At 37.5% G+C, this 24911-nt stretch overlaps 1 protein-coding gene across 1 annotated transcript; it reads left to right on the forward strand.

The window, feature by feature from the left end:
• The first annotated feature begins 1544 nt into the window (after positions 1–1544).
• Positions 1545–24155, forward strand: brpf3a (bromodomain and PHD finger containing, 3a). The gene is made up of 13 exons (XM_052102137.1): positions 1545–1791; positions 7718–9246; positions 11151–11304; positions 11613–11744; positions 11890–12018; positions 12171–12483; positions 13671–13943; positions 14963–15535; positions 15644–15722; positions 16665–16750; positions 19555–19643; positions 21046–21200; positions 21287–24155. The coding sequence occupies exons 2-13, from the start codon at positions 7730–7732 to the stop codon at positions 21468–21470; spliced, it is 3684 nt and encodes a 1227-aa protein (XP_051958097.1). The 5' UTR covers positions 1545–1791; positions 7718–7729; the 3' UTR covers positions 21471–24155.
• Positions 24156–24911: the final 756 nt, after the last annotated feature.

Consider the following 24911-nt stretch of genomic DNA (forward strand, 5'->3'; position numbering starts at 1 on the left):
TCAATCTCAGAACAACAGCAAAGGACCTTAAGAAAATGTCACCGGAAACAGGTAGACAAGTATCTATATCCACAGTAACACGAGTTCTATATCGACATAACCTGAAAGGCTGCACAGCAAGAAGCCACTGCTCCAAAACTGCCATAAAAAAGTCAGATTACAGTTTGCAAGAGCACATGGGGACAAAGATCTTACTTTTTGGTGAAATGTCCTCTGATCTGATGAAACAAAATGGCCATAATGACCATCGTTATGTTTGAAGGAATAAGGGTGAGGTTGCAAGACGAAGAACGCCATCCCAACCGTGAAGCATGGGGTGCTAGCATCATGTTGTGGGGGTGCTTTGCTGCAGGTGGGACAGGTGCACTTCACAAAATAGATGGTATCATGAGAAAGGAAAATTATGTGGATATATTGAAGTAACATCTCAAGACATCAGCCAGGAAGTTATAGCTTGGTTGCAAATGGGTCTTCCAAATGGACAATGACCACAAGCGTACGTCCAAAGATGTGGCAAAATGGCTTAAGGAAAACAAAGTCAAGGTACTGGAGTGGCAATCACAAAGCCCTGACCTAAATCTCATTTGAAGAACTGAAAAAGCAAGTGCGAGCAAGGAGTCCAACAAACCAAAATTCCAGCAACGTATTGTGAGAAGGCTACCCAAAAAGTTTGACCCAATTTAAACAATTTAAAGGCAATGCTACCAAATACAAACAAAGTGTATGTAAACGTCTGACCCACTGGGAATGTGATGAAAGAAAGAAAATCTTAAATAAATCTCTTTACTCTCTTTGGACATTTCATATTCTTAAAATAAAGTAGTGATCCTAACTGAACTAAGACAGAGAATGTTTTATATAATTAAATGTCAGGAATTGTGAAATACTTAGTTTAAATGTATTTGGATAAGGTGTATGTAAACTTCTGACTTCAACTGTATATTTGATAAAGGCTAAATTAAAAATTCATGAAATTGCATTGTGACCACTGTCAATTTAAATGCCATCAGAATACATGTGCATCATTCTGTTCATTTGCATTGTTGAATCTGACCTAATGTTTGTTGAATAAAAAAAATAACAATTTAATTTTGTTACACCTATAGCCTAGAAACATTTAACTAATGGTACAAGAATAGAGTAGGGAAACCAGTTCACTCGCATTTTAACGCTTCATATTAACATATGGTCATATGGAGTAAAAATTAGTAAAATACTTTCAATTGTATACAAATTTGTTGTTAAGATTATTGTTGCCATTTCATAAAACCATCAATAAATGTGTTATTTTCCACAATAATCTATAAAACGGGCGTTTTTCGTAGCAAGTGAACATGGACTCTATGCGCTCAAACAGATCAGGGACGTCCAGCGCGTTGTTTTTCTATTCGCACACAGCCTTTACGGGCTTCTGCAAGACTCGATGACACTACGATGACCATTTCCGCCTATCACAGACGAATGCGCTTGATGCGCGCGGATAGTGCAAACCCAAACGCCAAGAAGTCGCTTTTTTTCTAAAGGGGCGTATTTTTCTTGCCAATTTAATTACAAACCAACGTTCAATGCACACGATACACTCTACAATAATGTCAGACGCCAATATGCAACAATCGGGCATCACGTCAAGGTGATAGCGTTGTGTAAATAGCCGGGATGAGTGTTTAGGAACGTTTTTGTGACAAGTCTCTTCAATGGAGGGTTGAGGAAGCCCGTCTCACTACAGAAGAGGACGCTGTCGCCCCTGGATATGACCGGCATACCTTGTCGTTTCGAGCAATCGATAAAAGAGTAAGTTTTCAGATTTATTTTCCATTTCTTTCTGCACATAGTAATGTCGCAGCAACTTGCGCTTCGGTTGCTCTCTCTAAATATGGCTCCAGCGTTGAAAGGCGCTCATTTGCTGGACGCCTTTTTCTGTCTGTACACAGCGCTTATTACATAGAAGTGCCGTATTATTTCAAGATAAGCATACGGCATTGCATTCATATGACTTGAAGATAGCTATATCGGCATGTGTAATTATTTGCCGTTTGGTTGTCGAAGAGTAAATAAGGCGTATTGCACCGTCAGAGTTTGTTATCAGGAAAAACAATCGAGGTTGAGAACGTCCATCAGCCCGTTAATATGGCTGACGACTCTGTCTCGCTTCGGGATTGGTATTTAGCGCTCTGCAACCAAACTACGTCAACTGGGTCGAGGAAACGTTGAAGGTCTGCCCGGTGATTGGCTCGCATAAATTATCTGTTGTCTGTGCGGCCTCCTATTGGTTAGTCGGAAACACTGGTATTACCAAGGTTTCAAATGGAGGGACGTTTATCTGCTCATAAAAATAAAAAATCTGTTTATGTTTATTTTAGGAACCGTTTATTAAGTCGTTTTAAAATGTTAATTTTGTTGTACACCATGAAGAATGTTTTATTACTTTTTATATTAAACTTGAAGCAGTTGAGTAGCTGCTACAGTTAACAGTTTAGTGGGGGGGTTTATTTTTACTTTGAAATTTGCTTAAATTAAATGTGGTTTGTGTAATTTTGTTCTATATTTGCATGTATTAACTTAGCAGACACTTTTATCCAAATGAGAATTGAGAATACAACCAGAAGCAATTGATCCAAGTAATAAACGTAAAGTTAAAATGCTTTCTTTTATCCCATCTTAATATCGATTGAAAACTATGAGTGTCATTTGTGTTGATTTAAAAGAAAAAAGAAAAGTCAAAACTCTGTCCCTGTGTCCAAAATCGAAGAGTATGTACTGTATTTGATGAAGGATGCACTTCTCAGCCGGTAGCACAGTTTGTTCTATAGGCATGCAAGTAGTGTACAGTTGAAGTCAGAAGTTTACATACTTAGTAAATACATTTAATTGTAGATTAAACTGTCTTAGGTCAGTTAGAATCACTACTTTATTTTAAGAATGTGAAATGTCAGAATAATAGAAGAGAGAATTATTTATTCAAGATTATCTCCACATAAGAAATTAAGAAATAATCTCGAAATTATTTCTTTCATCACATTCCCAGTGGGTCAGAAGTTTACATACACTTTGTTAGTATTTGGTAGCATTGCCTTTAAATTGTTTAACTTGGGTCAGATGTTTTTGGTAGCCTTCCACAAGCTTCTCACTATAAGTTGCTGGAATTTTGGCCCATTCCTCCAGACAGAACTGGTGTAACTGAGTCAGGTTTGTAGGCCTACATGCTCGCACATGCTTTTTCAGTTCTGCCCACACATTTTTTTTATCAGATTGAGGTCAGGGCTTTGTGATGGCCACTCCAATACCTTGACTTTGTTGTCCTTAAGCCACTTCGCCACAACTTTGGGGGTATACTTGGGTCATTGTCCATTTGCGATGAGCTTTAACTTCATGGCTGATGTCTTGAGATTTTGGTTGAATATATCCACATAATTTTCCTTATGTCATTATGCCATCTATTTTGTGAAGTGCAGCAGTCCCTCCTGCAGCAAAGCACCCCCACAACAAGATGTTGCCACCCCCATGCTTCACGGTTGGGATGGTGTTCTTCGACTTGCAAGCCTCACCCTTTTTCCTTCAAACATAACTATGGTCATTATGGCCATTTTGTTTCATCAGATCAGAGGAAATTTCTCCAAAATAAAGATCTTTGTCCCCATGTGCATTTGCAAACTGCTGTCTGGCTTTTTTATGGCAGTTTTGGAGCAGTGGCTTCTTTCTTGCTGAGCAGCCTTTCAGCTTATGTCAATATTTGTTTTACTTCGGATTTAGCTACTGGAATTGTGATATAGTCAATTAAAAGTGAAACAGTCTGTCTTGTAAACAATTGTTGGGAAAAATTACTTTTTGTGATATGCACAAAATAAATGTTCTAAACGACTTGCCAAAACTATAGTTTGCTAATATGAAATCTGTGGAGCGATTAAAAAAATGAATTTTAATGACTTCAATCTAAGTGTATGTAAACTTCTGACTTCAACTGTAGATGTGGGTATTGACCAGTGACCTGAATATATGACATAATAACAACAAATGCAAAAAATGTATTGTGCAGCTGCCACAATTTAAATTGAACTCAGAATCGATTCAGAATTTTTGAAAATAGATTCAGAATCTTTGAAGAAAGAATCACGATGCATCGGAGAATTGAATATTTTCTCCTATCCCTAATTGACTTTGCCCTACCCCAAACTCTGGCCATTGGTAATCTGTTTGTCCAAACACTGATAGACTGGGGGAGTGTTTGGAAAAACCTATTTGCCATATATATATATATATATATATATATATATATACTCTGGCGGCTAAAAGTTTGGATTAATGTACAGTTTTTGCTCTAATGAAAAGAAATTGGTACTTTTATTCACCAAAGTGGCATTCAACTGATCACAATTTGTTGTCAGGACATTAATAACGTGAAAAATTGCAATTTGAAATTCAGAACTTCCTCAACATGCAGCAATAATAGCTTTGCAGATCCTTGGCATTCTAGCTGTCAGTTTGTCCAGATACTCAGGTGACATTTCACCCCACTCTTCCTGTAGCACTTGTCTGGCACTTCCCACACACTAGCTGTCTATCTGATCCCACAAAAGCTCAATGGGGTTAAGATCCATAACACTCTTTTCCAATTATCTGTTGTCCAAATTCTGTATTTCTTTGACCACTCTAACCTTTTCTTTTTGTTTTTCTGTTTCAAAAGTGGCTTTTTCTTTGCAATTCTTCCCATAAGGCTGCACCCCTGAGTCTTCTCTTTACTGTTGTACATGAAACTGGTGTTGAGCGGGAAGAATTCAATGAAGCTGTCAGCTGAGGACATGTGAGGCGTCTATTACTCAAACTAGATACTCTGATGTACTTATCCTCTTGTTTATGTGTACATCTGGGCCTTCCACATCTCTTTCTGTTCTTGTTAGAGCCAGTTGTCCTTTGACTTTGAAGACTGTAGTGTACACCTTTGTATGAAATCTTTTTTGGCAGATTCAAGCATTGTATATAGTAGGGCTGCATGATTATAGCAAAAATCATAATAGTAGATAATTGCTCTTGATATTGTAATCGTGATTATTAATGTTGATAATTTTTGGCCTCAATGGTTGCTTTTTGGAAATTAGAAACAGTCATTTGCGATCGGAGTTTGTGCGATTCGTGAAAATGTTAAATCTACCAATACCAGCTGCTGGAAAATGAGTCTTATTACAGCAGACGTGATAACCATGATGGCGATTCCTGAAATATGCTTTTCATGCCATATTCTTTATGTTGGCTACACCTCCAAAACACACTTAGAACAGTTAAGCTGAATTATTTTATTGCTATTTTGTACAAATCAAATTCACTTTGGCCTACTGTGTACATTTTTAATCAATTGTACACAGAAATCAAGCAAAGCGACAAACTCTCCCATGACAATGACTGCTGTCACTCACTGCAGGTTTACACTGTTTGAGATCTGCTTTTCAAGGCGAGCTCAATGATGCTCCACACAAAGTTCTGCACTCTCACGAATGCTCTCATTAAAAACAAAGCTGTCTAATCAGCATAATAAATAAATTATTTACACCGAGTCTGTGCCTTGATTAGAACGGGATTGTTTTAGTTTTGTCGTGTTGCTCATCTGCAGTGTATTTAACATCTACGTTCAAAGCGAGCGGTGCAATATGCAATGAATCCCAAATATTTACAAAGTGCTTTTCGCTCTTGTTCTACAGCTTCTTTTCAAGTGTCATGTGATGTTTCTTCAGTATTAATTTTCGTGTGCTGCGCGAACAGAGCAAGAACATGAAGCAATCTGGGCATTCAGACATTTAAAGGGGTCATGACATGAGAAACCAAATTTGCCTTGATCTTTTGGTATATAAGAGGTCTTTGTATCATTAAAACGTCCTGCAAGTTTAATATTTTAAGACGTCCTCCCCATTCTAAACGAATCATTTATTTAATCAAGCTCAAAATACAGCTCGTTCTGGATTCATGGTTAGAAGTGACGTGTCGGTTAGAAGTGACGTAACAGCGTTTGCATATGACCGCCTCCAGCACAAGATAACTACGATTTAAGCGCAAGACAACTACGCTCATTTCAGTATCGCCGTGCGCCTCACAAGTGTTCAGTCGATGGACAGCGAGCTCTGACAGAGACTACTTGTGCACAGGAAAATTACGATTCCACACAGATGTGCTGTTCCTGGCTGTGGTCAAACAAAACCTCTGAATAAGCTGCCGAAAGATCCAGACGTCAGGGAAAAATGGATGCAGTTTATTTTTTGCGGACGTTCCAGTCACGGCAGTGTTAACTTAAGCGTTTGTTCTGTACATTTTAAGGATGACTGTTTTGAGAACAAATCTCAATATGATGCTGGCTTTGCCAGAAAACTGTTGCTCAAAGATAAGTCCGTGCCGACTATTCTGGGAACAACGACGACGCAAACTGTAAGTAATCTATTTTAAACTTTAAACTACTTTTTAAAGCGCAATTTCATTCATTATGAATAATCACAGTGTTTTTACTTAGTTTACTTGCATATTGTTCTGGCTGGGGCGTCAATAATTGATACATCGGCACTGACGTTAGCCAATCATAACAGTGGGCGTTAACACTGAAGTCTTAAATGGAAAACGCCCCCAAAACAGACTGTTTGAATCAGAGGATGAGAAACAGGGTGGGAAAAGGTCATAAATCACTAGATTTTAAAAGTTTTTCTTAAAAAAAATATATTAATACTATAATTGCACCTAAGGGAACATAATAATACAATAAAAAAAAACATGTCATGACCCCTTTAAAACTTGCGCATAAGGATCAGTTGTCATTACAGATAGGACGGAGGACTAATCTAAGCGACTCTGATTGGCCATTGCCATTTCATTGCTCACCGGACATGTTAGTGATTGGTTAGAATACTCAACCACTGCAAAAACATGTTGTAAATAGAAATATTTAACCCAACAGGAGCAGACTTGAATTTAATCCTGTAATAGTCAGTTTTCACGATTACACAATCGTGGCAGCCATAAACGTAAACGTGATTCGTTTTTCGATTAATTGTGCAGCCCTATTGTATAGCCTTCATTCCTAAAAACAATGATTGACTGACTAGTGTCCAGAGAAAGCCGTTTCTTTTTTGACCTAATATTGACCTTAAAACATGCCAGTCTATTGAATACTGTGGCAACACAAACACAAAGACAATGTTAAGCTTCATTTAATGAACCAAATAGCTATCAACTTTGTTTAATATAATGTGATTTTCTAGTACCAAAGTGATTTTCTAGTACCAAATTAGCAATATATCATGATTACTCAAGGATAAGGTGTTGGAGTGATGGCTGCTGGAAATGGGCCTGTATAGATTTGATCAAAAATGACTTTTTTCAAATAGCGATGGTGCTGTTTTTTACATCAGTAATGTCCTGACTGTACTTTGTGATCAGTTGAATGCCAATTTGGTGAGTTAAAGAACCAATTTCTTTCCGAAACAGCAAAATCTGTACATTATTCCAAACCTTTGGCCACCAGTGTGATATATATATATATATATATATATATATATATATATATATATATATATGCATTAAGGCAGATGTTATAAAATAACCATGAAGAATTATTTTTTTTTTTTTAAACAATGTGCCTAAAACAATTGTAAAGTACTGTGTGTGTATATGTATATGTATATGTATGTATATATATATATATATATATATCTGTAATAATATTAACATCTTAATGTTTAAATAGAGGAGACTTTCAATGAGGAAGTTAAAGAAACGAGTTGGCCAATCAAGGGCTGGAGGCTTTGGAAGAGGAATAATCCAAGCTAGGAGTAAGGACCAAGTTGGTCCATCCAGCCATGCCGATACGGACGCTTTACTCTGTCCACCTTCTCCATGCAGATTAAACTTCTCTGCAACTAGAGACACACTTACATATGCACAGGCGCAGAAAATGGTGGAGGTCGAGCTGGAAGGAAGACTCCACCGGATTAACATCTCCGACCAGCTCTCTGTCTTAACCGAGAATGAGATGTTGGCTCAGGATCTGACTGAATGCAACAGCAACAAAGAGAACAGCGAGCAGATCCTGAGTCGAGCAAGGCAGGGAAACAAACAGACTACTTCTAAAAGCAAGAGAAAAGATGTTAAACACGGTACTAAAAATCAGAGGTCTGGTTCTCAGTGTAGCTCCCAGAGCCAGGTCTATTCGACACACCACACCCATGTACAAAGCCCTCTGCCTAAGCCTACGTTTCGCAATGTGGAGACTTTCACAGCCTCAGATGCACCTCCTCTTCCTGTGGCTTATTACCGCTACATAGAGAAATCAAATGAGGAGTTGGACAATGAGGCTGAGTATGACATGGACGAGGAGGACATGGCTTGGTTAGAGATGGTCAATCAGAAGCGTGTGTCTGATGGCCATGCCTCTGTCCCCCCTGACACATTTGAGCTACTGATTGACAGACTGGAGCGAGAGTCCATTTTAGAGTCCCGCAGTCAGGCGCTGTCCCAGAGCACCATTGACGAGGATGCCTACTGTTGCGTTTGCCTTGACGATGAGTGTCTCAACAGCAACGTCATCCTATTTTGCGACATCTGCAACCTCGCTGTGCATCAGGAATGTTACGGGGTGCCCTACATCCCGGAGGGCCAGTGGCTGTGCAGGCACTGCCTGCAGTCCCCATCACGCCCTGTGGATTGTGTCCTTTGCCCGAATCGAGGAGGTGCGTTCAAACAAACCAGCGATGGAAACTGGGCCCATGTCATCTGTGCCATATGGATCCCTGAAGTGTGCTTCGCCAATACTGTGTTCCTAGAACCTGTGGAGGGAGTGAAAAACATTCCTCCTGCGAGATGGAAACTTACCTGTTACCTGTGTAAGCAGAAAAGCAGGGGGGCGTCTATTCAGTGCCATAAAGCAAACTGCTACAGGGCGTTTCATGTTACCTGCGCCCAGAGAGCAGGCCTCTATATGAAAATCGACCCTGTGCGAGAGACTGGTACAAATGGCACCACTTTTACCGTGAAGAAGACTGCTTTCTGCGAGAACCACTCTCCACCTGGCACAGGTACTGAGGGAGATGAGGATAATGGGTTGGTTGGGGGCAGAGGTAACAGAGGTCAAAGGTCATACACATTAGGCCCTCCGCTGCAGCAGAACCAGCATGGGCGGAAAAAAGGATCAGCCACACAACAGAAGAAGAATTCGGCAGGGACCTCACGGAAGACAGGAGTCCCCCTGCTTCTGGTGCCACAGATACCGTCCTTTAGGTAATGTTTACGTTTGGTCTTGGCTGTTATGTCTGGTACTTTGATTTGACCCATATACCCAGATAGCCCATGTACATCTCCTAGATGTCTGTTTTAGATCTTTTAATATTAGTTAAACATCTTAAAAAGTTCAGATGTACAAACATTCTAAATCATGAACATCTCAAAGACATCTGCTGAACGTCTTATTGACATCCGAGACTTGCTTATTGACATCAGTCTTATAGACGTATTGCAGATGAGCAAACAACGTATAAAATACATCTTCCAGATGTTAACACACACATTAAATAGAAGTCTGTGTGATGTAAGTGTGCTATCACAGTATGCAAATCACGGTATTCTTGCAACATACAGTATATAGAAAATTTTATTTTCTGTGTGAAAATGACTGAATTCTAATGAAATCAAAATTGACCTTATTTGGATCAATAACGTGACGCTCATTTTTTGTCTTGATCTATTATGTTATTATAAACACAATTACTTGAATACACCTCTTTTTAAATTTCTGAGTTCAAAGTTATTTTGATTTTTTTTTCTTGGGCTTAATGTCAAAAATGTCAAAGTGGTATAACCGTCTGGACACAGTAAAAAAAAAAAAAAAAAAGTCTTATTAAAAGCTGAAAGTTGGCAAAAGATGTTTGAAATGGCCAAATTTGTCCACCAAATCAAAGTTAACAAGCAGGTGGCCATTCTGTTGTCATGTGCCAAATAAAGCAAAAAAACAGAGAAGACCCCTTTAGACCCTCATGACTGTGTGTGAAGTATTTTGATTTTTTTTTTTAATGAAAAGGCACATTTCTTTACAGGTCAAATGGATTAACCCTAAAAAAACTGTAGGACTCAAAAATGAACTTGAGTTTTTTTTTTTTATTAATAATTTAGTTGAATACAGTCACATGTTTTGAAAGGTGCAAGGAAAGTATGTTAATATTTTTAACTACTTGATGGTTTCACCACTTGACATTTTTTAAAGTAATTAGTTAATTAATTTATTTTAATCTTTGAAACCAACATGGACAAAATATAAAAAAATGTTTTAACCAGATTTATTACATTTTTATCAGCTTGGACAACTGTATTGGTCCAAAACGTTCAAGAATAGATGTTCCACATTATTATTGTGCACATTACCCAAATAATTTATTACTTTTTGTCTTTGTAATCTCTCATCAAAATGTAATAGAGCTGTTCAGCTGTGATGTGAATTTGTAGGTGAACCTGGAAGTCTAGTTTGCCATGGGTTTCCTCTGGATTTTTATAATGTTTTTTTTTTTTTACCTTATTTGTAAAATAAGGTCTGTGGTAAACAATACTTGATGATATCTGCATGTTTTGTTTTACAACATAAATTACACCGTCATACCTCAAATGTGAATTTTGAAAAGCCGCCTTGTTTTTTTGTTTATGTTTTTAAAGTATGTAATTCAATACGGCTTCAAAATTCATGTTTGAGTGGTATGAAGGTGTAATTGTACCTATTTTACACTTAAGTTCAAATCCCCCATTCTAAAAACCCTTAGGAAAATCCAGAGGGAACCCATGGCGAATTCTCCTCCGGGTTTTTGGACTACAAGCTGAACAGCTCTATATCTTTCAACGCCTCTTAAATTACATTTTTGACTTACGTCATCAAGGCCATGTGGAAAGAAATGGGCAGCACAGGTAGAGAAAATAATATATAATAAAGTAATAGCCAAACAGCTGTTTAGGCATTGTTTTAGGTTAACATTAATGTAATAAAGCTTACAGCATTAAAAGCAAATTAAAGATTTAATTTATAATAAAAAAGAAGCATTTCCCATTCAGAAATCTCGATCACATTACAGAAGTAAAATGGGTTATGAATGCCATTTCATGTTGATTTAAACAGTTTGACTTTTATCATATGTTTTGAATAGGCTCAACAAGATTTGCACAGGGGTGTCTGTTGAGAGGAAGAATCAATTTATGCAGAGGCTTCACAATTACTGGCTGCTAAAACGTCACTCTCGAAACGGAGTGCCACTCATCCGCCGGCTGCATTCGCATCTACAAGCTCAAAAGTCTGAGCAGGTCAGTGTGTTTCAATACATTAAGCAAGAAAAATTGGCTTAATTGACAGTGAACAGAAAGATAAAACTTGCATTCCTCATATTATGGCGGCAGAACACTATACTACTTTGGCTAATGTTGATAATGCTTTCAGAATGTACTCTCAGCTTCATTTAAAACATGAAGAAAAAAAATCCCTTAAAATCAACACAGAAAATGTGGAAAAAATCTGGTCCTAGTAACAACTAAGAGTGTGTTGAAAGTACAGAAATTGCTTGTATGTGCATTGTATTCAATTTTTTATTATTATTATTATTAATAACATTTAGAAAGAACCAGATGCAAAGTTGCAAGCTGTCAGGGAAGAGCTGAAGTACTGGCAGAAGCTTCGTCAGGACCTGGAAAAAGCTCGACTTCTTATCGAACTCATACGAAAGAGGGAGAGACTTAAAAGAGAACAGGTGACAGGACCATTCATGTCTATAAGGCACTTTAGTTTTGTTCTCAAAGCCCTGTTCTCTGAAATCCACCATTTATTAACAGAACAGGCCTGAGGTAATTCTCGAATCAAAGCATTGATTTAATTTGCCTCTCCTGTCTTGTAAGATGAAACTTCACCAGGCTGCGCTGGAGCTGCAGCTCACCCCTGCACTGATGTTTCTGCGCTCCACTCTGGAACAGCTGCAGGAAAAAGACACTGATCATATTTTCAACACACCCGTCAATCTGAAGGAGGTGAGGAAATAACAGAAGATTCAGAAGAACGTTCTTTGCTGATGTGAATTCAGGCCTACCTCAAATTGGTTCTCAAAATACCTAAAAATGAACATTATGGAGGGAAAAAGATTGTATATCTTTTCCATATGTCCATTTTAATGTTTCACCAGGTTCCAGATTATCTGGAGTTTGTTTCTGAGCCGATGGACTTCTCTACAATGCATAACAAGCTAGAGGCCCATAAATACTCCTCCGTGGCTGACCTTGAATATGATTTCAACCTAATGATATCCAACTGTCTGAGGTATAACTCCAATGACACCATGTTCCACAAGGCTGCCATGCAGCTGCAGGAGGTGGGAGGAGCTGTCCTGAGACACGCCCAGCATCAGGCTCTCAGCTTAGGCCTTGATCCCAGCACAGGCATGCACCTACCAGACAAGCCTAGCGTACGCAAATCCACAGTCTCTTGGTGGGATGAAGGTGAGCTGAGACCTTGTTTCTGTCAGTATATCCAAACTTGCCCTAACCATTGCCAGAGGCAATTGCTATGAGCAAATATTTAGCAAATTGCACATAATAGTTTCTCATTAGAATAAAGTTCTCTAAAACGTTATATAAATGCTCAAAGTTAAAAATAATGAAGAGTTTCTTGTATTACTTTTTCTGTAAGAAAAGATTGTTGCAAAGATGGTTTCAGAAATAGTTGGCTACATTCAGTCTGGTGCAGGACACGCAATATTATTGAACAGAACATGTCCTGAAAAATACAACGGGTTGCAATCAAAACTCATCTATAACAAGCATGAGACACCTGAACTTGTTTCTGTCCATAGCCTAGCTCAGGCATATATTTTTTGCAAGTACAGTATATATATAAATATTTTATTTTTAGAATTTGTTTGTCATTATTATAATCGCATTATAGCTTTTTAAAATAAAAAATTGTACGTTTTATCAATTACTATTATTTTATGAAATTGCATTTAAAATAATATGAGCTGTCACTGTGAAAAATTTACAAGTTCTCACATTTAGTTTACATTCATATGTATAATAAGCAATAAAATGGTACTGTCTCTTTAAGAATGGCGTCAGTTCATCTAGTGTTTCGATTCAGCGCATTAACGAGAGAGTCGCCGCACAGTTTCTTTACCGTATCCACGCTATGTGTGATTAGAATGAATGTTTCTTTTTACTTTTTGATCAACAGCTGAGTGGAAAGAACAGAAAGGATATTAAAAGACACATTATTCAATGAAAGTGGAGTGTGTGGATCTCATATTTGATGGACACACATTACATGGAAGAAATGTTCAGTTTTAATTTCATGCACTTTTGTATTAAAAAAAGCGATTTTCCAGGGAATCCATTGCTTACATTTCTAAAAGCTAAATTCAAGCACTTCAAAGACCTTGTGTGAACCCTGTAAATAATGTAAAGGGGAAAAAAGCCAAAGAAAGATATTACATGGACAAAAACAATGTTGCAAGTTTTGAATTACCGAATTTTGACTCGATATATGGTTTGCCATTTATTTGGTTCGCAATATTTCCAAATTCAGTATATTGTCCCGTGCCTATTTTTTTTAAGTATCTTTTATTGACGAGATCATATCTTTTGCTGTTGTTTGAGTTACATCATCGTGTGTCTTTCTTTCCTGTTTACAGTTGACTTGCTCTTGGACCCTGAAAATCGTGTGCACATGTCTCCAGAGGACCAGCTGAAAATCTTGCTGGACAAACTTGATCTGGTGGCGACCATGCGAACCAGTGGAGGTCGCACAAAACGCATGTGCCTGCTGCGCAGAGAAATTAACAGTCTCCGTCACAAGATCAGCCACCAGGGCCGCAGCTCACGACTGCTGAACAGAAAAAGTAAAAAGGACAAGAGTAAGGAGGAGAAAAGTGAGGACAAGATGGATTACATAACCTCCAATCCAGGTAATGTGTACGAATAACAAAGTTAATAATATACAGTGACCCAAAAAGTATCTGGACAATTAAGCCACACATAAAAGTGTCAGGAAGGATGAGACAAAAGATCCAAGTGTGGATAACAATGATCAGTTTATTTAACAAACACAGCTAGGCAGGTAAAGCTTCGAGAGGGGAACCTGGCACCGACTGCAACTGGAGATGTATGGTGTGTTCATAGGCTTGTGTGAGTAGTGGAAGTGTAACGTAGATATTCAAGGAATCCTCTGCAGAGTATTATGTTCATAGGCTTGTGTGCATGGTGGTCATGTGCGGAGCAGATCCAGTGCAGTGAAGTATTGCTGAGTGTACCTCAGGAGAAGCGTCAAGAGAGGCGAGGCAACAGACTAGAAGGTATACACATTGTTAAGACTGGCAACCGATACACAGAACACAATTCAGGATATACTAGGGCAGAGGGAGAGAGTGGTAAGTAACAGGACTCAAACAACAATCGAGCAACGGGAATATCTGCTCCAGGGCGCCGTATCATGGCTGACCCTGCACTCTGACCCTGGTATATTTGAAAAAACGAATAAATGTCACTGTATATATGCAAAAATATATGTATAATATGTAACCAAAATAAAGGCTTCTTCTTCTTATAACCTAAATCTCTAAATCTACCATAAAATGACGATTTAAACAACTATACAGCTCAAATAATTAACAAGTTTTAAAATAATTAATTTAAGTGATTTTATATAATTATAAGCTTCACATTTCTGCCTTTAAACCCTCCACAAATTGGCCCATTCACTTCCATTGTAAGTGCCTCACTGGCAAAGAAAATGGGGGAAGAGGCAAACTCATTTTTTGAGGTAATCAACATTATGCCACAAATGCTGTCGATTGAGCTTAACTTTGTATTAAAGTGAATATTCCTTTAATGCATTAAGAGGGTCCAAATAATTTTGGGGGCCACTGTATACACTATAACCATATATAAGTTTAAGATAATTATTAGTTTATTTTGTTTGCTGAAGACACTAAGAAATCAACATCACAAAAAACTCAAGAACCCACTTGTCCAGCCTCTTCACCTTTACCTGGAGATGCTCCAACAAAAGCGCCCATGTTCTGCCTTGAGACGGGATGGACCACCACACCAGGGCAGGCGAATAAACCTGGCAGCAGCAAACAAAGAGGAAAAGGAAAACAGAGGGTCCTAAATGAAGAACGAAACCAGATTTTAGAAGAAGAGGACTTCCACACTAAGGATGATGACACAGTGTCCCCCAGCCTTTCGGAGAAGGATGTGAACACAGTTTCCTCCACAGAGAGCCCCTCTGATTCTCCCAAAATGGGCGTGGGTCGTCGGACATCTGTTCTCTTCAAGAAAGCTAAAAACGGAGCCAGACTGACAAAGGAAAAGCCAGTCTTATTGCAGAATGGCGTCAGCACAGCCAAAAATTATCCAACCCCACCAGCGAAATTTCTGTCAGCACCTCCTGCCCCAAAGTTATCGTCTACGTCCCCCCACCAGCTGAGATCCAGAGGACCGAGTGTGTGCTCGGACAGCGAAGGCGAAAAGTCACACGCACCACCTGAAGAGAATGGTACAAAAATATCATACTAAGTCGATTACTGTAATTTATTGACTAGTGGTTTAAGTGCTGTCTGGCACGATGTGTTTAGTATGCTAAAGCATAATGCTTCTTATTTAGGCTTAACAAATGGACTCAAGAGGCACAGCGGCAACTCATCAGACACAGAAAGCTGCACTCCCTCCTTCCCTACTCAGAGGTAATGGATGCGGTCACAAGGGCCCTGTTTACACCTGGTTTTAACTTGTCTCAATTGCGTCTCCTGTGACAACTGCTTTGAATATGAATCTGCTTTAAAATGTTACTCTTCATTCCAGCCCACGAAAGAATGTTATTAATTGTTTATGAGAAAAAACCGTGCTGTTCGTGACAATCTTCAGTGAATTTCTATAGGAAGTTCTACAAAGCTAGTCATAGCGAGCAACATTAAAAGGGCAATGTTTTTTACTTTTTAATATTTAAATTGTTATTTATATTATACGAAAATAAATGATCAAATAAATATATTTATATTTATATATTTTTATTTTTATAATATCAATTTATCTAGTTAAACTCGTAATAATTATTTCATTGGCAAGAACTGTTCCTCTTGAATGTAATCTCATATAAAATCATATTATTGGTCCTTATTGGAAATCCCTGAAGTTTACTGCACATTGTTGCTCCTAAATGTAGCCAATTTGAATTGAATTCTCACTGCAAATGGGATTTTTCAAGTGGAATTCTCATTGTTATTTTAATCAAGCTCCTAAACTTTCGATGCCTCGCCTGATCTTGTCACTGCATGTTGATCTCAAGTAAACCGTAAATGTGTCTTGTGGAAAGTCTTGTGGATGTTTACGTATGGGCTTTTCCTATGTTTCAGACAATTTCTTTAAAGCCGTACTAAACTCAAAGTTTAAAAACGTTGTTTTAAACTCACACTTTGAACTGATTTGCTTTTACATACCACATGCGTTTTTAACCACTTCTGAATGTGGTTTAAGTGATTTGATCACGAAATGTTTTGGACCCCGTTTACACCTATATTTAGCACTGCCTTCTTGTGATTGGATCGAAACCTAGCTGGATTATACAGTAGAGCTTTGTAATCACCATTTGAGAGTGTTTAAGTGTGTTTTTCTAACGTTTTCCGCAGTTCCTCACCTCCAAAACGCAGTCGTGGTAAGCCAGCGCTCAGCAAGGTTCCTGTTCCTGAGGAGGCAAACAGAGTTACTAATACAAGTGGGTTAAAAATCAATCAAGGCTGCTGTATGGTTGGGTGATATGACCAAAACGATAACGATGTATATCACAATATAGTAAAGGTTTCTGGATAATAAATAAAATAGGTTTATATATAAAATAACCATATTGTTATGCCTAATTTTGGAACTCCAGTCAGTGAATTCAATACTTTTTTCAATTACATTTGTTTTTATTCTCTTTTCTCCCAATTTGGAATGTCCAATTCCAGTTACTCACCTCCAATCTGTGTGGTGGAGGACAAGTCTCAGTTGCCTCTGCTTCTGAGAGTCAATCTATGCATCTTATCACGTGGCTCGTTGTGCATGACACCGCGGAGACTCGCAGCATGTGGAGGCTCATGCTATTCTCTGCAACCCACGCACAACTTGCCACACGCCTTATTATACCATAATGCTAAATACAGGTGAAACTCGAAAAATTAGAATATCGTGCAAAAGTTCATTAATTTCAGAAATTCAACTTAAAAGGTGAAACTAATATATTATATAGACTCATTACAAGCAAAGTAAGATATTTCAAGCCTTTATTTGATATTATTTTTATGATTATGGCTTACAGCTTATGAAAACCCCAAATTCAGAATCTCAGAAAATTAGAATATTACATGAAATCAATAAAAATACAGAAATGTCGGCCCTCTGAAAAGTATAATCATGCATATGTACTCAGTACTTGGTTTGGGCCCCTTTTGCATTAATTACTGCCTCAATGCGGCGTGGCATGGATGCTATCAGCCTGTGGCACTGCTGAGGTGTTATGGAAGACCAAGATGCTTCAATAGCGGCCTTCAGCTCTGCTGCATTGTTTGGTCTCATGTCTCTCATCTTTCTCTTGGCAATGCCCCATAGATTCTCTATGGGGTTCAGGTCAGGTGAGTTTGCTGGCCAATCAAGCACAGTAATACCATGGTCATTGAACCAGGTTTTGGTACTTTTGGCAGTGTGGGCAGGTGCCAAGTCCTGCTGGAAAATGAAGTCAGCATCTCCATAAAGCTTGTCTGCTGAAGGAAGCATGAAGTGCTCTAAAATGTCCGGTAGACGGCTGCGTTGACTCTGGACTTAATAAAGCACAGTGGACCAACACCATCCGATGACATGGCTCCCCAAACCAACACAGACTGTGGAAACTTCACACTGGACTTCAAGCATCTTGGATTGTGTGCCTCTCCATTCTTCCTCCAGACTCTGGGACCTTGGTTTCCAAATGAGATGCAAAATTTGCTCTCATCAGAAAAGAGGACTTTGGACCACTGAGCAACAGACCAGTTCTTTTTTCTTTAGCCCAGGTAAGACGCTTCTGACGTTGTTTGTTGTTCAGGAGCTGCTTGACAAGAGGAATACGACATTTGAAGCCTCAGTCCACTCCTAGTGAAGCTCCCCACACATTTGAATGGCCTTTTCCTGACAATCCTCTCCAGGCTACGGTCATCCCTGCTGCTTGTGCACCTTTTTCTTCCACACTTTTCCCTTCCACTTAACTTTCTATTAATGTGCTTTGATACAGCACTTTGAGAACATCCAACTTCTTTTGCAATTACCTTTTGAGGCTTTCCCTCCTTGTGGAGGGTGTCAATGATGGTTTTCTGCACAACTGTCAGGTCAGCAGTCTTCCCCATGATTGTGAATTCAACTGAACCAGACTGAGAGACCATTTAAAGGCTCAGGAACCCTTTGCAGGTGTTTTGGATTAATTAGCTGATTAGAGTGTGACACTTTGAGCCTACAATACTGAACCTTTTCACAATATTCTAATTTTCTGAGATTCTGAATTTGGGGTTTTCATAAGCTGTAAGCCATAATCATCAAAATTATATCAACTAAAGGCTTGAAATATCTTACTTTGCTTGTAATGAGTCTATATAATATATTAGTTTCACCTTTTAAGTTGAATTACTGAAATTAATGAACTTTTGCACGATATTCTAATTTTTAGAGTTTCACCTGTATAACTGTCTGCCAGATTTCTGTTTAAAATGTTGTTGACCATTATTATTATAAACTTTACTCAAGAAACTTAAGATTTTTTCAAAGTAATGCAAAAAAACAATGAAAATTAAAACTTATTGACGTAAATAGATAAATAAATGACATTAATAGAATTAATGCGGAGATCATCTTTTGGCTTTCATAACATACTTTTGCGTGCTTTATTTTGAGGTGGCAAAACAGATTGCTTGTATTACGAGTGATTATTGTCGTGCGGACCACAGATTTTCACCTGTTTTAATGACAAGCTCCTCTTCATTTACTTGACCTGTTTGGGAGTTGTCCTGTTTTGTGGAGATTTCGTTCTCTATTTGGATTTTTCCTGTGTCAAAAATGATCGAGTAGCATGAGTGATCCCACTCTGAGCTCTCCTGTCAGTGGAGCATAAATATTGGAAAGCCTGCTGGATTTGTGTGCACTTTGGAGCTCCAGAGACAGTGCACGCCACATTCACGTGAAACATTTGCGTGTCAGGAATATTTAGCACTTTTAATGTGCCAAACATGCAGTGAAGGTCATTGAATTTGCTTGGGCACCTGCAGAAAAATTTTCAATGCTGGATAAACCCTGTCCATGTTTCTTCAATTCTCTCAGTCTCACGTGAAGGCCTGCCCACTGATAAATAAGCTTACGCTGTGCACATGGACATTTACATATCGCGATATACACAATATAGCAAAATCTCTATCGGTTGACACTTTATATTGTCGCCATGATATATATCGTCATATCGCCCATCCCTAGTTATCATTATTTGTTGTGTCAGGTCACTAGTTTGTGTCTTTATGTTTGTAGGCAGACACACTTCTCAAAATGATGAAGAGATGGAGCCTCTTACCTTGGTTTGGGCAAAATGTCGTGGCTATCCCTCATACCCTGCAATGGTAAGGAACACATAGTCTTGCAAACATACTTGAAATAGACATAAGATCTGTTCCAAACCCTAGTGAGCTGCCTTGCTGTATGCTGCCTACATAGGCCATCTCTTTTAAGGGCTCAAGTTCCAGAAGGATTTTCCCCATTCATTTCTTCCATACACATTTCATCAAATCCTTCATAAGAGTCCTAAGCCATGACCCAAACCAACTACCACCCAGGTGAATCACACCACTACAAACTTTAGTTTGAAGCAATAAAGTAGGTGAAAATTGGACAAAAAGACAAAGGTACAAGGCTGAATGTTGGCCTTTTCAGAAGCATATACTATCTATTAACAACCTTGGTGTTCATGTTTGCTCTGTCTTTAACGGTTATCGTTTCAAATGTATTTTGCCTATGGAAAAAATGTATAGGATTATTGCTTCCTGAACCAGACTGTTGCACTCGATTGATTCCAACCGAGTTAAACGTCAGCATGTTGCTAAGCTAACGACTTAATACTCCAATGAGAATTAATGCTGCCTTCACGTGCTATGTGAATTATCGTAAATATGAATTTCCCACTTGGAAGTTGCACATGAACGTCCTCTCAAGTCGTAATTGCGACTAGGAAACTCTGAGATAATTTTGATACCCGAGTTGGGTATCAATTGTTAACACTTGCAGTTTCGGTCATATAAATGTATGTATATTGGCAACCATTTGATGCATTTTGTCAATTTTACACAGTGAAAATAGCTTGTATTTGACCAAAATTCCTTTAATGTCAGTAAGCTAACTGAGTGATATGTATTACCCAGTCTAAATAAAAGTTCCTCCAAAAATATCCATATTTACTGTTCTTTCCGACAACAAAGCACCTGAACGTGACGTACTCGTAATTACCCATTCGAAGTGGGAAGTAGAATAATTCTGATAGCACATGAAGGCAGCACAAAACACAATGCCATGGTACACACTAATATGGGCTAAAATAGTCAATTGTAATCTGATTTGAATTATTTTTGTATTGTTTGAAATATACATTTATAATCAATATTTCTTGACTCATGTGCATCTCATATTGTGGGATTGCCTTATCTGCAAAGGATGCTGCTTTGGGGTCATTCAAACCAAACAAAAAATAAAGCACTGAAGAAAAGAGACAGCATTACAGTTGATGATGTTTGTCTAGCTTATGTTTACATAGAAAAGCGATGGACGCAAAAACGTGTTGGATATGAACAGCTCCTAATAATTTGGCCTAAACGAGGTATCTTGAAAGGTATCTACCTTTTGGAACAGGCATCATGTCAGGTGCTGTCTACAGAGGTAGTACAGTAGGATTTTAAATGTAGCTGTCTTAATGGGCCAGTTGTAGATGTGATTTATTCTATGCATATTCATGCAAATTATGGTTTTCAACAGATTGTCAATCCCAAAATGCCCCGGGAAGGAATTCTTCACAATGGCATTCCCATCCCAGTACCTCCTAAAGAAGTTTTGAAATTGGGCAGACACAGACAGGAGGAGACCAAGGAGAAGCTCTTTCTTGTGCTGTTTTTCGATACAAAGAGAACCTGGTAAGGCAAAATATACAACTCTTAAGATATATTCAAGATCTGCAACTTATTTATCCTGCTCATTTCATTGTTTAATGTACACACAGGCAGTGGCTGCCAATGGACAAGCTCCATCACATGGGCATTGACGACACAGTTGATCGACTTCGTCTAATGGAGGGCAAGAAACCGAATGTGCGAAAGTCAGTGCACATGGCATATGACCGAGCAATGACGCACCTGAGCCACGTACAGGAAAACTCAACCTTTAACCCCTCAAATTTTATATAAAGCACTTGGATGGCAAATAGATGTCTAAAACTGACTGTAGGAGATCAATGAAGGTACAACATTCAATTTAATTTGTCTCTTCTGTCCTGTATCCTTCCCCTCCTCTAAGCACAAAGAGGCATATAAAATCCTTCAGGATTGTCATATTTAAATCATAGCCTTTTTTATTAAAGGGTTAGTTCAACCATATTTTTTACATACACTGAAAATGAATAGTGACCAATGTTGTGTGTAATCTGAAAAATGTGTATTACGTTGTCAAAAAAGGTATTATAATGCATTACCATTTAAATTATTGTAATCAGATTACAGTTACTTACTTTCAATTAAGTTAATAACATTTCAGTACATTACGTAGGTTACACATTTCTAAAATAATATTATTTATGTAGTATACATTTAAAACATGAATTATGTTCATTTGTACTTATGTTCATGTGTCTGTGGGAGCTGAAGGGACAATGAAAATGAAATATAGACATCATTTTGAATTTGAGCGGAAAAACTAAAACTTCTGTGAAAATTGTTTTAGAAAGTAACTTAAAGTTAGGGATGCACTGATATGAAAGTTTTTGTATGATACCAAATTTAACAAAAAAACCATAGGCCAATACCGATATTTTGCCAATTACTTTGGAATTCTGCATTAAAAATGTACAAAGAGGTACAAAAGCTTTTTCACTGTTCTAACAATAAATAATTTCCATTGAAAAAAACTTTTAAGAGAGTCACTGAAAGATAAATAGAAGATATAAAAAATAACTACATTTGATAACATGATGATTGATATGAAAAAAGGTTATTTTGTACTTCTAAAACATTTTTGCACTTCTGTTTTTGCAGTTTAAAACAACAGAACTCACATTTGACATGTATGGACTGAATATGATAGCACATAAAACATTTGTACTATGCATATGTTGGGTAATTCCACGGAAATGTCAACCACATCATGGAAAAATAAAGTTTAAACCAAAGGAAGTGTTATAGGAGGTGTAGTATAATGGATAATGGATTATGTTATCTAGACCGCTAGAGGGTGCCGCTTGCTCACACAGTGCTGACTGAAGCGCTGAATGCAGAATGCAGTCTTTTAAGGTTTAGTAATCGCTCAAGGACATATTGGGATTTCAGTCTTAATTTAATCAATCATGCAGCATTAATGGAAATCATTCCAATGTCACGGAAATCAGAGTTTGCTGGTTTCAAACCATTTTGAATGGTTTCCCTCATCATGTAGTCTATAGGTTAAGTGCCGTTTTCACAACTGTCACGTACGTTTATGACGTTTTTTTCAGCATTAACGCGAGACCGAGACAGAATAATAATTAAATATGACCTGTTTTTAGGAGTGCCAACCCTTCTTTATATTGTAGCTATTCTTATTTTTAGATTGTGCATTTGAATTAACAGTTTTACAAAGTATGTTACTAATCAATTATAAATAAACCATCTTTTTTCATATTGCCGTTTTTAACTGATATGCCAATGGTTTAAATCTTGTCAGTAATTGTCCGATAAATATCAGCAGCCACATTGGTGCATCCCTACTTTTAGTAATTAGTAATGTGATAACTTTTCCGATCGGTATATCGATCTGATTACAATTTTAGAGAAGTAATTTGCATTGGATTACAATTTTTTGAGTACCAAAAACACTTATAATGACAGATTCCAAACAGGTTTGGAAGAATATGAGGATGAGTAAATGACAAAATTGTAGTTTTTGTGGTGAACTATCCCTTTAAATGTTATGATTCAAATTTATCCCGTTTATCTAAGAATGTTTTAAATTCAGTTCTTACATTTGCACTTATTTCTCTATGTTTGAAAACATAGTTCCACTTGTAACAATTGAATATTTCATAAAAGATTTGTATTGAATGTGAGGTTACAGTTGCCAATGCAGCAGGGCTTTCGGCAGTACAGCTCAGGTATGTGTTGCTAGAATGCATTTCGTAACTGTTTACTTAATGGATCAATTTCTGGGCTGAGGATTTTGGTTTGTGAAATGCATGTGTGCAAGTACCTGCAGTTCTATTGCCCTTAGTTCTGGTGGTTAATAATTCAAACGTGACCATGTGTGCTTTTCGTCTTTATCAGGTTCAACCTCATGTTGTAAGCCTCTGATGTTGACTCTTTCCATAGTTGTTTTACTTACTATGAGATGCCATTTAATGTAATTAATTTCATTGGCACTACTTAAAATTAACGTGTCCAAGTTTATTTTAATGAAAGGATTTCTTAGAGTTTGTGTCAATGCGCTTGTAATTGTGGGTGGAAAATACAGTGTACATACAGTATAAATGCATGTATGTAGAAAATATGCACAGATGTGTTTTAAAATCTGAAATGTAAATGAAGTGATGACAAACTTTGTACATGTCATTTTAATTTATTATGAGTGGTTATGGAAAAGTTATTTAATAGTAATTGAGAAGGTTTAAATGAACAGCTCTGTTATACTGTTCAAAAAGCATTACTGCTTTAATGCAGTTGTTCCTTAGTGGTCTACAGTGAGAGAACATTATAGAATAAAACATTAAGTAGTCTCTTTGAAAATGTATGCACAGTAAAAGAGAATTGTGTTTTTAAAGCCTGTGGAAAAAGCTAATAGAACCAAACAAAAATGTCTGAAACAGTATTTTCTCAAATGGGAAATAAACACACTGTTGGTCTGACGTGTTTTCAGTGTCTTGCTACACCAGTGTTCATTTTTTCAATGTTATTACTAAAGAAAATGTTCGTTGATGAAGCGTTTCATTTTGTCAACTAAGATGGATGAAAAACACACATTGTGATGATCAGCAAATTGTTTTAATTAAATATACAGTTGCCGAAAATGCAGCATATTAACAACACACTAAACTGATGTTTTTTTTTTTAAGAAAGAAAAATCTAAAAAGTATCGATTATAATCCAGACATAGTATGTTGGGGATTTTCTCGCTGAACCTGTTCAATGAACTTCACTAAAGGGTTAAATTGTCCCACTGAAACACATCCTGTATACGTGAGCTTAATCGGCTATATCTACAACATCAATGTTGGATTACAATTTAAATGTGCTCAGACAACGAAGCCATTGAATAAGTGAATTTGAACCGTCACGTGCTTATCCATATGCGTCACTATCTAAACATGAGAAATTCACAACAGAGTGACTTGCTAATGCCAAGTTGCTAATGCTTCAGCATATTTATTATAACTATTAATTCAGGAGCTCAGTACAGTTCTCATGTTTAATGTTTTACAGATGTGTAAATAATTGTAAGTAGTTCATAGATTTGTCAAAATATGAGTATTTGGTTAAAAATTGGACTGTTACATGTTTGTCTTTTGCACACAAGGTACACTAAAATGTTGTTTTTGACAACTAAAATTACATTCTATTTTAATCAGATTAAAATTGACTAACATGAATGAATAGCATGATGAAATA

The sequence above is a fragment of the Xyrauchen texanus genome, chromosome 32 (assembly GCF_025860055.1).
Source record: "Xyrauchen texanus isolate HMW12.3.18 chromosome 32, RBS_HiC_50CHRs, whole genome shotgun sequence".
NCBI classification, from domain to species: domain Eukaryota; kingdom Metazoa; phylum Chordata; class Actinopteri; order Cypriniformes; family Catostomidae; genus Xyrauchen; species Xyrauchen texanus.